This window comes from Arvicola amphibius, chromosome 5 (genome assembly GCF_903992535.2).
Source record: "Arvicola amphibius chromosome 5, mArvAmp1.2, whole genome shotgun sequence".
Lineage (NCBI taxonomy): Eukaryota > Metazoa > Chordata > Mammalia > Rodentia > Cricetidae > Arvicola > Arvicola amphibius.
Window position 1 is genome coordinate 69,560,543 of NC_052051.1, and position 14,252 is coordinate 69,574,794.

General features: G+C 42.1%; 1 protein-coding gene across 1 annotated transcript; it reads right to left on the minus strand.

Moving 5' to 3' along the window:
* Positions 1 to 676: 676 nt before the first annotated feature.
* LOC119815729 (60S ribosomal protein L23a-like) lies at positions 677 to 1,191 on the minus strand. Its single transcript, XM_038332004.1, has one exon. It carries the CDS (start codon positions 1,189 to 1,191, stop codon positions 721 to 723), a length of 471 nt encoding a protein of 156 aa, XP_038187932.1. The 3' UTR covers positions 677 to 720.
* Positions 1,192 to 14,252: the final 13,061 nt, after the last annotated feature.

The following is a 14,252-nucleotide window of genomic DNA, read 5'->3' on the forward strand; positions in this document are numbered from 1 at the left end:
GGTGATAGATATGGGTCTATTTTCATTCTTCTACATGTTGTATCCAGTTATGCCAGCACCATTTGTTAAATATGCTTTCTTTTTTCCATTTGATATATTTTGCTTCTTTGTCAAAAATCAGGTGTTCTAAGGTGTGTGGATTAATATCCTGGTCTTTGATTTAGTTCCATTTGTCCTCCTGTGTGTTTTTATGCCATACCAGGCTGTTTTCAGTACTGTAGCTCAATAGTAGAATTTAAAGTCAGGGATTGTGATACCTTTAGAAGTTCTTTTATTGTACAGGACTGTTTCGGCTGTCCTGGGGTTTTTTTTTTTGGTTTTTTTTTTTTTTTGCTTTTCCATATGAAGTTGAGTACCATTCTTTTGAGGTCTGTAATTTTGATGGGCATTGCATTGAATCTGTAACATGAATATTTATATTGTGTTCATAACAGTAGCAAAATTACTGTTGTAAAAAGTAGCTACGAAAATAATTTTATAGTTAGGGCTCACAACAACTTGAGGAACTTTATTAAAGGGTTACAGCATGACGGAGGTTGAAAACCACTGCCTTAGAATGTTCCTGACCCATTTGCTTCCCCTCAGTTCCATGTGCAAGTTATCCCTGCCAGAGTTTGTTTCTTTGCATGAAACAGATATTGCCTAATTATTTTATGCAGAAATAAAATCTTTTTTTATGTTGAAAAAGTGTATATTTAGAATTAGCCGGCAGGGCTCAGTTTAGATGATTCCAATTTTGTTGGCAACATCCAGAGCATCATAATCAGGAGCCAACCGGACATACGCCTTCTTCTCTCCGTCGGGCCTTATGAGGGTGTTGACTTTGGCCACATCGATGTCGTAGAGTTTCTTCACAGCCTGTTTGATCTGGTGCTTCTTGGCCTTGACGTCCACAATGAACACAAGTGTGTTGTTGTCTTCTATCTTCTTCATGGCTGACTCGGTGGTCAGGGGGAATTTGATGATGGCATAGTGGTCAAGCTTGTTCCTCCTGGGCGCGCTCTTCTGGGGGTATTTAGGCTGCCTTCGTAGCCGCAGAGTCTTGGGCCGCCGAAAGGTGGGCGATGTGCGAATCTTCTTCTTTTTGTGGCTGTGGACGCCTTTCAGCACTGCCTTCTTGGCTTTCAAGGCCTTCGCTTTAGCTTCCGCTTTGGGAGGGGCAGGAGCTTCCTTCTTTACTTTCGGCGCCATCTTGACGAAAAGCGGAAGAAAATCTTTAACAGAACATTGGGAGTGAATGGAAAAATTGGAGATCTAGAGGGCGTTGCCACCAAACTGGACTCCAAAAGGACAGGAAGGGAGGAGCTGGGTGTCCCCCACTGAAACTACTGACTGGACACACAGCCCTTTGGTCACAGCCTTGGGACTGGCAAGTCCCACTTTCCACTGCAACTGCTTCTTGACCCTCAGGAGGCAGCTAGCTGGACACTTAAACACTGGTCCAACCTCCACTCCCACAAAGGCTTCTCGATGCTTAGGAAGCCAGTGTCTAGTTGCTGAACGCTGATGCCAGAACAATCATCTCTGCATCAGTGCCTGCCAATTGCAGTAGTTAACACAGCAGGAAATCTGCTCCTGCTTCTCTTCCACCTTCTAAACCTAGTACACAGATGCACTGAGTTGGATAACCCTCGTCCACATCTTTCCAGCCCCTGCTATGAGGAGGAAACACCAGAAGGTAGTTTGAGTGGATACCCAAGTGCCTACTCTAAGACTTGAATCTTATTTTCTGGGATCTCTTTCATTTTAGGAGTAGCTACCTGGGTACCACATGAAATAATAGGCTTCATTGAAATAAGCACCCCTGACCTGACTGTTTTCTAGCTACGTTCTTAGTGAAGGTCTTTAAGAAGGTTCAGGGGCACAGACATCATTGGCAAATGTTGCCACCCCAGTTCATAGGTACAAGAAGATGCAGGTGTTTTCAAACTAGCAAGGCCCTGAGTGAGGTCTAGACTGTATACCTCCTTTCATAGAACCATAGTCCCTTCTTGCTAGTGCCCTCATTCTAGCATGAGTTCATCTCTCTATAAAATGGCAAGAGTTAACCAGTATTCTAAATTTTTTTTAACATTTCATGGTGAGCCACTGATTGGAGGTATAAGGTTTTCCTTCCAGGTTATCACAGATATAATAAGAACAACACTCAAAAATTCATCTCTGACCTCCCTGCCCACCTTCCAACCACTAAATCAAAGAATATGTATATCACAGAACTTGGGTATCACAAGCTGATCTCTGGCATCCCTGCCCACCTCCCAACCACTCAATCAAAATGTATGCATATCACAGAACTTGGGTATTACTTGTGTCATTTTCCAAGATCTATATTAACGGGGTGGAGGTTATGCTATTGTTCCAGTGATCCAGTGAGGGTACCTTGGATAATGCAGAAGTCTTTTTCTCTCACATAGACCAAGTTGAGTGGCCCAAGCTCCTAGACTCATACTGTCATTTTGTTTTGTTCCTGTTAGCCCATAGTGACTCCATGTCCGCTGCTTCAGCACCTGCCCTTAAGTCTGTATGTCAGCAAGTGAGAATAAGGAAGTTAGGTCTGTCCTGAACACTTGTGCAGAGCCTGGAGCAAGAATGCAAAGAAGGGACAATATTATTATGTTAGAGCATTTTAAAGTTGTCAAGCCATTAAATATGTCTCTCTTCTTTCTTTCAAAAAGAAAACTTGTCTTGAAATTTAGGATCAGAGTTCTGAGAACATGAAACATAGAATTGTTCTACAGTCCACCTTCTTTCTCGTCTACAAATTTCTCTGATATACTTGTGCATACTTAGCTTGACATCCACGACGTCCATACTGCCCATTAACAGCCAAGCCTTTGCTACTCCAGGAACTTCAAAGTATGCACACATACAGCACAGTGCACTCATGAGTGGACAAACCTGAAAACAAGAATTGTACAGGCTGTATAGCCATCTGGACAGGCAATTCAGAGTTTCTGTGCCTCAAGAACATATTCAACAAAGGAAGACAGGATTTTTTTAAGCATCTTTGGTGGAGCGGGGAGGAGGGAATCTCATGTAATCCAGGCTGACCTCTAACTCTGTAAGTAGGCAAGGATAGCCTTGAACTACTGATCCTTTTGTGTCTGCTTTAAGAGTCCTGGAATTATAGACATGTGCCAGCACCAGCTTGAGATTGACACCGACTCTAGATGCACACTTCATTAGCCCCCTAATTATCCAGTCCATGGGAAAGAGTCTGGCCAGAGGAGAGGTAGATGGGGCCCTCTTGGTGAGGTTTGCTTACTGAGAGAGAAGGGAAGGAGACAGTGCCTACTCCCTTTACAAAACGTCATCCAAACACTAACCATGGCACCTCTGCCTAAGACATAGTGACCACGATGCAGTCACTCAGCTGCATCTTTTAGCAAAGGAAGCTGGGAAATGCAGCCTTTATTCAAGGAGGCCATGTGCCCTTCTAGTGTTCAGGGATTCTTTACTTTCTAAAGAGATTAGATCCTGGGAGTAAACTAGCAGTCTCTGCCACCGACACATGCCTTTTCACAAATCACACTTCTGTTTAGACAAGCAAGTTCTTCACAGTCTGCTTTCAGAGAGGTGGAAGCAGATTTGGAGGCAAGACAATACTGTCAGTTATAATTGACGGTCAAAATAATTGCACACCTGAGCATTTTTCAATGGGCAGCCAATATGCAGTGTTCCAGCCTGAGATGTTGTCTAATTTTCAGATCAGTCAAGAAAAAACAAAACCAAATGAATTTCTTAATTCAAAGAATAGGGTAAAATTATGACACTAATTGAATTTTACTCTTAAACCCTGAGAATGAATTGGACCTTAAGAAAATAAAAAATAATAATAATAATCCAAAAACCTCACCAGCCTTTTTCCAAAAGTACTCAGCCACTACCAAATGAGCACTTGAAAATCCAAAAAGAAAAAAGTGGGGGAGGGGGGGTGTTTCTGGCATTGTTTCCTCTGGTCAGCGTAGATATGAAGATGGTGTAAAATTCATGAAAAATTAGGCAGAAGTATACTATACTGTAGTATTTTAACCAAATGTAGAAGACTTGCAATATAATGTTATGTTATAATAATGTAATCATTATTGAATAATATAAATGTAAAGTATAAAATATAATAACTAGAGGTTGGGGAAATAGGTTAGTTGGTAAGAGCGCCTACCCTGCAAGCATATGAACCTGAATTCAAATCCCAAGCAGCTACCTAAAAACCCAAACATAACTGTTTATGCCTGTACCTCAGCACTGGGGAACAGAAACAGGCAGATCCCAAAGCTTGCTGGCTATCCAGACCAGCCAAGCTGGCAAGTTTCTAGTTCAGTGAGACAGACAAAACAAGATGGGAGTAATAGAAGACATCTACTCTCCTGCTCTGGCTGCTCCATGCACACACCCATACACTCACATGCTTGCACCATCCACGTATACCAAACCCCACACACGATAATAACAATGTAATTATAGAATAGCATGAGACACTGGCATTCTTAGTAGCTGAAACAACAGTCGGAAACCCTGTAATATTGACAAATGTATCAAGCCTACTCCATCCTCTTCCCCATGCCTCTATTAGGAAATTCATCACTGAGAAAAGGGAAGTCTCCCTACAAAATAGAACAAGAAAATAGTGCGTTAGCCTCCTCCACTCTAGGCTCCTGGGGATAATCAGATGTGTGCTTTGTTGGTCAGAAAATAAAAGTGGAGCCCCAAGCAGTGAGCTGTGGTTCACTGCAGCTATGAGTTCCTGGATGCAGATGGTTTTGTTATGCAGCCTTTCTTGCAACTGTGACATAGTACTGATTGTCTCCCAGTATGCATTTGTTCTTCCTTCCATAGTAATAAACTTAATCAACCTTTTTACATACGTTTAAACTCAAAGCTTCTTTTGCAGCTCAGTCTGTCCATGTCTAGATTTGGGTTGTGAGTAGAAGTGATATGGCCAACTTCCAGGTCCTGTCTTCTTGGCCACGTTTCCCCCCCAACCCCCACTCAACATCAGTCTTGGAGCCAGAAGTGGATTCCCTTATTTAAAAAGCAGACCAAACCTTTGTGCTCAGAATTGCCTACTTGTGGGAGTAAAGTGGAGAATAAATACACTTCTACCTTTTAAGAAAATATATTTACCTTTGTGTATGTGTGTGTGTGTGTGTGTGTGTGTGTGTGTACACGTGTGTGTTTGTGTGTGTACCTGAAGAGGCCAGGAGCATCAGATCCCCTGGACCTAGAGATACAGGAGATCGTGAGTGGTAACATTTCTACTTTTTCAAGCCACTCTTACTTAATACAAGAATGCTTCTGTTGTGGCTCCTTAGCCTATACTCTTAATTCTTTGCGTCACACAGAGTATGATTACAGAAACCAGCAAGCTGTCTGCATGTGAGGGCACCACAGAGCTGAGAGACTCTGCAAGGGAGTGAGATGGATGCTTGCTGCTAATTTGTTTCCTCCCCTCTGTGTGAAGAAGGAAGAATAACTATTAAAACCCAGGTAGAGGAGCTTCAGGTTCCGACATTTCCTTTTTATTGCCATTTTCACATAAAATAAAGTTAAATAAATTATTTTTAAAAATTTAAAAAAAAAGAAAACTCTTCTGAAAAATTAATGTTCCATGGTTCTGAGCAACACAGACTGGCTTTCCAGGGAATATGAGGAAGCTGTGAAGATGCCAACGATTGCCTGCTCAGCTGCTGAGGGAATGCTCTCCATCAGCGGTCTTCAGAAAACAGACAGTACCTGGTGCTTTTCTTTTGGCAAAATATAAAACATAAAGTGATTAGAACTACTTTAGTGGGTATTTCCTTTCAGTTTGCCTCAAATCCAGGCATAATCTCCATTGATTAGTTTGACCCTTCTGTTTGGAAACAGTGGGTACTGAGCACGGGTTGGCAGGTGAGGAAAAAGAATTAGTTAGGGAGCCATTAAGACAAATGCTACTCTATGTGTCTAAAGGACCAGTTTGTTACTGTCCCAGAAGGGACAGATAGATAGTGACTAAGCCCAGCACAATGGAGAGGCAGGCCTTGGGGAAGATCTCCAAGTCCCATCCTCCTTGGGAAGCCCTGAAGCCACAGAGCAATCAGCTCTGCTTCTTGGGTCTAGCCTGGGCTTTCTGTGGAATGCAGATGCCTTTGGCAGATGCCCCGAACCTGCCAGGGCATTTTATTATTTTTTTTCTCATTTTTTTTATTAAAAATTTCCATCTTCTCCCCTCCTCCTCCCCCTTCCCTCCCCTCCCTTCCACCCATACCCCCACTCCTCCCCTCTCCAAGACAAAGAGCCATCAGGGTTCCCTTCACTATGTTAAGTCCAAGGTCCTCCCAGCTCCCCCTAAGTCCAGGAAGGTGAGCAACCAAACTGACAAGGCTCACAGTGAGCCCGTCCATGCTGTAGAGTTCACGTTCATTGCCATTGTCCTTGGTTTCTCAGTCCTCCTCCACCGTCAGCCACATTCAGAGAGTCCAGTTTTGTCCCCTGTTCCATCAGTCCCATTCCAACTGGACTTGGTGATCTCCCGTTAGATCTGTCCCACCGTCTCAATGGGTAAACGCACTCCTCACGGTCCTGACTTCCTTGCTCATGATCTCCCTCCTTTTGCTCCTCATCAGGACCTTGGGAGCTCAGTCCGGTGCTCCTATGTGGGGCTCTGTCATTTTCTCCATCCAATGCCAGGTGAAGGTTCTATGGTGATATGCAAGATATTCATGAGTATGGCAATAGGATCTGGACATTTCTGGCGCCCTCTCCTCAACTGCCCAAGGACCTAGCTGGGGGCGTCTTCCTCTGCCAGGGCATTTTAGTAGGCTGTTTCCTTCCATTCCGTAGTGGCAGAAGGGAATCCATTGATCACATCAGATCCCTCCCTGAAAATCCCCCAATTTCCTGTGGGAATCATGGGAGTTCCTATTTTTCCCATACCTCTGCACATACAGACCTGGTACTAAGACAAAATCTAGGCTGCCAGCCAGCCAAATAACCAACCCCTGCCTCATCTGCAGTCTTTCTCCAAATCTAAGGAAACAAAATCAGATGGAAAAAAATATTCAGCTCAGGATAAAAAATCCATTTTTGCTTTGGCCTTTGCTCAGGTGTGAAAAGAGACAGATGAATCCTCTGGTTGGGTTTATAACGTGGAGAATCATTTCATGCATTCTCCGTATTCATTGCTATTTAAACTGTTTCTCAGCGAAATCTCAACATCTAAAAGTTTATTTACACTGCAGCCTTGCAGTTTATCTTAAAGAAGGTCACCATGCGGTAGACTTTTTCAGAAGACAGATGTGGGCTGCAGCGGCACCTGAGCATTTACATGTCAAGTGTGTGCAGGCTGTGGAAGCCTCAGAGGAGATCTCCGTGACACAGCTGGCAAGGCTGGGACCTGAGCTCCTTTCTTGCTGCTTCACATCACACTGATGTGGCACACAGGGGAAGCCTGGAAAGAAAGAACCAAACACTCTGCTCAAGAATTTACATTGCATGGTTACCACATTCAAGGAATCAACAAAAGCAAGCAAACCCGCACGGAGGCGCAGATTTCCCGGCCCTCTTTTGACATTTTCAGAGAACAAAATCTACAAGCAGCTTCCCAGTAAAACATTTGCCTAGGAATAATTAATCATATCATCCCCAAATTTTTATAATCAGAAGTAGCACATAAATAATATATGACTTTTCTCCAAAGCCATTCAACCCAAAAGATCTCCAAGCATGTCACATGTCTCTTTTTTCCCAGTGATGGGCATCTAGCCAGTTGGCTCACTCATTGTCTAGATAAGAGGGGAGTGCTGAGGCAGTCACTAAGCAAATAGTTGAGGCCCTGAAATATTTTTTATTTTGCTAGTCCTGGATAAACTAACTGCACTTGCTTTCCAGCTTAGATTGTCCATGCAGGCTAGACCTTCAAATTCACCTTGCCTTGTAGTGCACCTGCTCCTGCTGCTGGGCACATCTCATTCTCCTTGTCGGAACTGAGGCCATCACTGAAGAGCCCACTCAAGTTCCATCTGTAAAGCTTTCTCCTCTGCCTCTACCTTTCTTGTTTGTGCACTTGCCTTATTCATGTCAGTGGGTTATAGGAGACAAGGTGTGTGGAAGGCGCTATGCTTGCTTCAGAATGCCTTGTACATTCTGTTTGTCCAATTGGCTCCATAAGGCTACTCACCATTTGGTATGTTCCAGTATTGCGCATGTACATGTGCACACGCATGCACACAAATGCTAACATTCTTTAAGTTTCAGATAACTCAGATATAATTTAAGATCTCTTTCCCCCTGCTTCTTCCGTGGTCAGTGACTGTTAACACTGCAGAGACGCCTGTAGCCTCAGACCTGGGAACCATGCTTCCTTTTAGACCACTGAGCCTATCCCGCTCTCATTTCTGCCTGAAATCCTCTGTGGAACAAACTAGAGTACAAAGAACTGAAGGAGTTATTTGGGAACAAATAGGTCTCATCTGAGATTAAAAAACAAGCAATTGCTTAATACACAGCAGGCTGAGTGCCGGGGGTGAAATGAAGGGTTCCGTGCGAACGTCCCAGGTTTTTCTGACCCCCTTCACCTGCCTGACATCTTTGTGGACCATGCATCTGTACAGCAGTGTCTTTCGTCTCAAATGCATTTGTATTTGAGACAAATCAAGGAAGAACCTTTCATAAATTATCTTAAATGTCTTTAATTATTTTGATTATTTACCCACAGCTTGTGTTTACATGACAACAAGGAAGCCTTTCATCAGCAAAGCCTCTAGCAGGAGCATATGCTCCTGGGCAAACATTTTGACAAAAACCGTCCTAGCCTTTTTTTTTTCCACTGAAGAGAGTTTTCCAAATGAAGGTCCCAGCCAGGTTGTCTGTGAGAGATCACTATCCTATCCTGTCTTGCCTGTGGCCCTGCCCTCCTGTTTTGTGCCTCACCCAACAGGGAGAATCATCGTTGTCACTCCTGGAGGAGTGGTTCTAAAACCCTGCAGATCCCAAAAGATGCCTGCCAAAGCCCGTCCTGCACATGGCATAGTACACATATCCACCTGTAGACTTTAGATGAGGCCTAATACAGTAGCAATGCCATGTGAGTGGACGTTTTGCTATATTGAATAGAGTAATAATGATATAAAGTCTCTATGTATTCAATACAGAGCTTTTCTTTTTGAATATTTTCCAGTCATGCTTGTTGATGTGAGATCCACTGATCTGAAAAGTCAGCTCCTTCTTCCTTAAATTTTGTTTTGTTGTTTGTTTGTTTGGTTGGTTGGTTGGTTGGTTGGTTGGTTGGTTTTTTTGAACAGGCTCTAGCCCACTATGTAGCCCTGGCTTGAAACTCATTTTGCAGATCAGGTCAAACTCACACTAGAGATCCATCTACCACTACCTCCCAACCAAATTTTGGAGTGTGTGTGTGTGTGTGTGTGTGTGTGTGTGTGTGTGTGTGTGTGTGTGTCAGAGAGAGAAAATTTTATATTCCTTTCTGTTTTTTGGAGCATGTGAAACAGGGTTTCTCTCAGTAACCCTGGCTGGTCTGTAACTAGCTCTGTAGACCAGGCTGGCCTTGAACTCAAAGATTCACCTGCCTTTACTTTGTAAGTGCTGGCGTTAAACATGGGTGCCACCGTCCCTGGCTTATATTCCTTTCAAAATAACAGCATTCTTTTAAAACTGTGTCTTTTTCTAACCACAGTAACTTCTGCAGTTCCAGCGGGGGAGGGGAGGTCTGCTTAAGTCACCTTGGATCTGGGGAGTGATGAAGCCAGGAGTGGGGTATTCAATGCCAAGCTACACTTTTGAAAGTCTACTTCAGTGTTGTGCATTGAGGCAAACGTAGTAAATGCTGTGGCTAGCTCACCTGTGCCTCTCAGGGCTCCACAGTCCAGTAGTGAATGCTGTGGCTAGCTCACCTGTGCCTCTCAGGGCTCCGCAGTCCAGCAGTGTTTTTTTCACGGTGCCAGTGCTTCTGTGAAAACTCGAGTCCCTTGAAAAAGTATAGTCCTAAACTAGAACCATCAGGTCAGCTCACACACGGAGAGAAGCGGGCATCGATGGGAACCCAACCGTTCCTGAAAAGCTATACTTGATTAAAAAGCATTTTAGGACCCTGGCAAAAACAGCACCAGAAAAAAAAAAAAGTACTTTTGCTTATGATATTTTTTCAATTTGTGCATTTGCGTGTTTTCATTCCCATCTAAGAAAGAAAAATCTTACGAGGTTTAGTTTTGGATTCTGAAGTCAGCCCACTGAGAGCCCTGTCCAGTTTCTAACCGTGGCTGTGATTGGTGGAAACGGAGTAAGAGGATGTGGTGCCGAGGGGCCGCGTCTGAGGAACTGTTTCAGGAGAGGTTTCGTATGCACGAGGAGATGCTGATCAGCAGAGCATAATATTGTATTCTGAAGTGTGTGGGGAAAAGCAAACTTAATTTTTCTTCTTTCTTCTCTCACAATGCACCGCAGCGACTGCATTTGCCTCCAGACTTGTCAGACACAGTGAGCCGTTTGCGCAAACAGGATCTGGCAGAAGCCGCCAAGCAGCGGGGCCCAGGCTGTGGCATGATGGCCGGAGGCGGGAAGCACCTGGACTTCTAGGGAATCCTCCTTAGTAACTGCATGCGGAATTACCTGACGCCTAATTATGATTGCAAATAGCTTATGTAAATATTTTTCTTAATGATTTGACCCTCCAGTCTTTCAAAAACACGGGGTTACAAAATGGAGCCGTCATCCTCAGTTTGGATTGTTTCACTGTTTGTTTTTCCACCCACTTTTGTACAAAAATCATGCAGCAGAAATACTGCTATTCGACATTTAGCTGCTGCTGTGTGTTTTTAAAATACTAATTCATTTTTAAATAAACACCCCCCAAAAAATACCTCAAAACCTGGTATGCTTTAGAATCGTCCCTGGTTTACATGGACTGTAGCAAGGGGTGACGGTAATATGCGTGCTGCAGCCGTAGACGCAGAGCGGGAATTCAAGCCGCGTGTGATACATTGCTCTGTTTTTCTGAAAAGGTCACCAAAAACTGTTAAGACTTTTTTAAAAGAGTGTTTTGTTTGCTAGTATATGAAACAGTTTGCATTTGTGCATCCTGTTGTTTAAAGCGGTAAAGGCAAAAGTCATATTTGGGGGATTTCGTCTTACCCCACACAGTAGTACATACGGAACTTGATGGACTGCACAAAGCAGCTGGGTGGACTGCTGATCTGAAGTTCCAAATGACTGATATCAGTGCTGTGAAATTATGTCAGCAGACAAAATTCAAAATGGAAATTCAAGCTAGAAGCTGCACTGATGCTGGTGTCCCAGAGTTGTCCACGAAGCCAGGTGAACAGGTTATGTAATGCGGATCTAAGACAGAGTGAAAAACTGAACCGAACTCAGATTTCCATTGTGTCCCCTAAACCCTTTGTTAACTATGAGCATTGGCTGAGCATGTTAATGAGTCTCTAACCATGTAACGTGTCTTGGGAACACAGCATATGGACCAAGTTTTCCTGTAAGACACAAGGGTTTGGCGCCATAGGTCCGATTCTTGAAGGGTTTGACAAACCATAGGACAAAGTGAAAGGTAAAAAGCCCCTGGCATGTATTTAAAGACCTGAGGTTTTTCAAAGATGGTTAACATCTATTGGCAGAAATTGAATTTCCAAAATACATTTTCAAATAAATTAGAATATTTTGAAGCACCTTTAACTAACATCTTAAGCAGCTTCCTTTTAATATACCACAAATTATACTCTATTTGCTCTTGACAACATTGTAGAAAACAAAGACTAGGTCTTTAAAACTGTCTAACCAATATGATGAATGTCAGTCACTTTTAAAAAAAAAAGCCCACTGTAGCATAAACACAGACTGTATACAGCTCTTATTCAGAATTAGAATAATTGAATCAATGGCAGTGATTTGCCAGGACGTCAATCTCTCCATCATACCCTGTCACTACCAGTTTATTTTTTGTGATAAAATCAAAAAGACAACTATTTTGTCACCACGACTTCATTAGCACTAAAAAAAAATCACGTTGATTTTTTATTTTTTTTAGAATGCCTGATTTATTTTTTTTAGCCCTTTTAATTCTAAAGACACAAATTCTTCCCCATTTTCTTTTCAAAATAAAGTTTTAGAATTGATCTGTCAGTTAAAATTAAAGGGCTTTTATGTTGAGGAGAGGTACTTTTAAGATTTAAAACAACTTCAAAAAAATGATTTCCTCCATCGATAATCAGTCAGGTTGCACAGTATCCACAGAAGCCCGGCCGTCCTCTGACAGATTGTGGGTGTTTGACTGGTGTAATAACTAACCTTCCTCTTACCCTGCTGAGAGTCATCCCACACAGACACCACAGCATCATCACATGGCATCTGACTCTGAAAGGAAGGGTGAGGACATCGGATAGGCAAATTGCTTATGAAATACTTAATAAATCATCGGTCTGCTTCTTGGCTACGACATCTATAAATTTAGCAGTCAACTATTAGTAGGTAAGAGCTTTACAAATAGATAAATTCCCTAGAAATTGAGTAAGCATATTTGACCCCTTAGTTTAGAGAGAAATTAAACTTTTTGAACTCTTCAATAAATAGAGTGCCTGGACTTTCTAAAAACACTACATCCACCACTTTGTTTCTCAGGTTCCCTCAGCACATTTTAATAATAATAATGATGATGATGATGATGATGATGATGATGATGATGATGATGATGAAGAAGAAGAAGAAGAAGAAGCTGCTATTGTAAACTTGTAAACAGCTGTACGGTGTTGGTCTTTGTTTTCCTCTGATACAAACCCATTCTAAAAATATGTTTTACTTCATCTAGAGATTATTTGTTCTCTATTACCCCCACAACTTCCCACATAAAAATATTGCTCTTTAAAATACAAACATTAATATATGTATATTATATGCCACTATATATATGCATGTCCTTCTGATGCATTATAAAATGTATACTCTACTCATATTTTAAACTCTCTGGAATATAAATACTTAAGAACACTGTCAAATAGAAGATCTATAATATCCCTATATCTTTTCAGGATTTCTAGTGTCTGAATCCCAAACCCCTTTGGTATTCATTCCTGTGCTAGATCTGCCTTTCTTTAACATGAGGTAAATATTTTGACTACTATAGGATGCTCAGGCTCTGAGACCATCTGCATTTTTTGTGAATAGCCACTAAGCAAGATCACTTTTCTTATTTTTTACTTATTCTTTAGCACTACGCCCAGAACCTTCTAGTACTAATACCAGAAAAAATGAAAATGCTTCAAAAGCAAGGAATATCCTGCTGTTGATTCCCTGTCTTTTAATTTTAATGAATGGGGCATACACATACACCTATAGCAAGGGCGTGTGGGGAAACCCATATCAGTTAAGCCCATTACTAATGTCATCTCTATGACATCATATTACTATATTCCCAAGATAGTCACCATCAACAGTATCCAAATTAAGCAATATAAACCCTAAAGGTTTACACTTTGAACTTGAAAAATGGGCAGTTTATTCATCTATGACCAAGGCAAAAAAAAAGTTATTGAAAAACAGAATAATGTGTATTTGCCATCTATAAACTCAATATAGAGACCACCCCCTCAAAACAAAACAAAAAACAAAAAAAAATCACTTTTTCTTGAAAACATTAAGGCCCAGAGCACAAAGACGTGAATAGAGATAGTCAGTCAGTGCCATCCTGTGACCGCAAACACTCACAGAACAAAGCAGCTAAACATTAACACCACACATGGAATTTTTAGGAAACCCATTTGTGATGTTCCATGTAAGCAGTGTTGAGAAGCCAGGCTCACCACCGTATGAGAGTCGTTGGAAGGTGCGTCCTTGGAGTTTCATTGCAGTGCAAAGCAAAATTATTTTCACCTGAAGTAGCGGTTCTCAACACGTGAGTTGAGACCACCTTGGGGGGTTGAATGACTTCTTCACAGGGGTCATTCCTGTGTATCAGATGTTTACATTACAGTTCACAACAGTAGAAAAATTACAGTTACGAAATAGCAAAGGCCATAATAAGATTATGGCTGGGAGTCACCACAACGTGAGGAACTGTATTAAAGGATCGCAGCATTAGGAAAGTTGAAAAACACTGATCTATAGTGATTCAAGTCTGGTTCCGTTCACCTGATGTCCCTAAGTTAGTCAAACCTTGAGATGAAACGTAAGCTGTTCGCACGCAGAATGTCATAAAATTTGGCCTTCATCCTGGAAAATGGCACTAAAACACCCCTGCAGATTTTCCATTGCGAAAT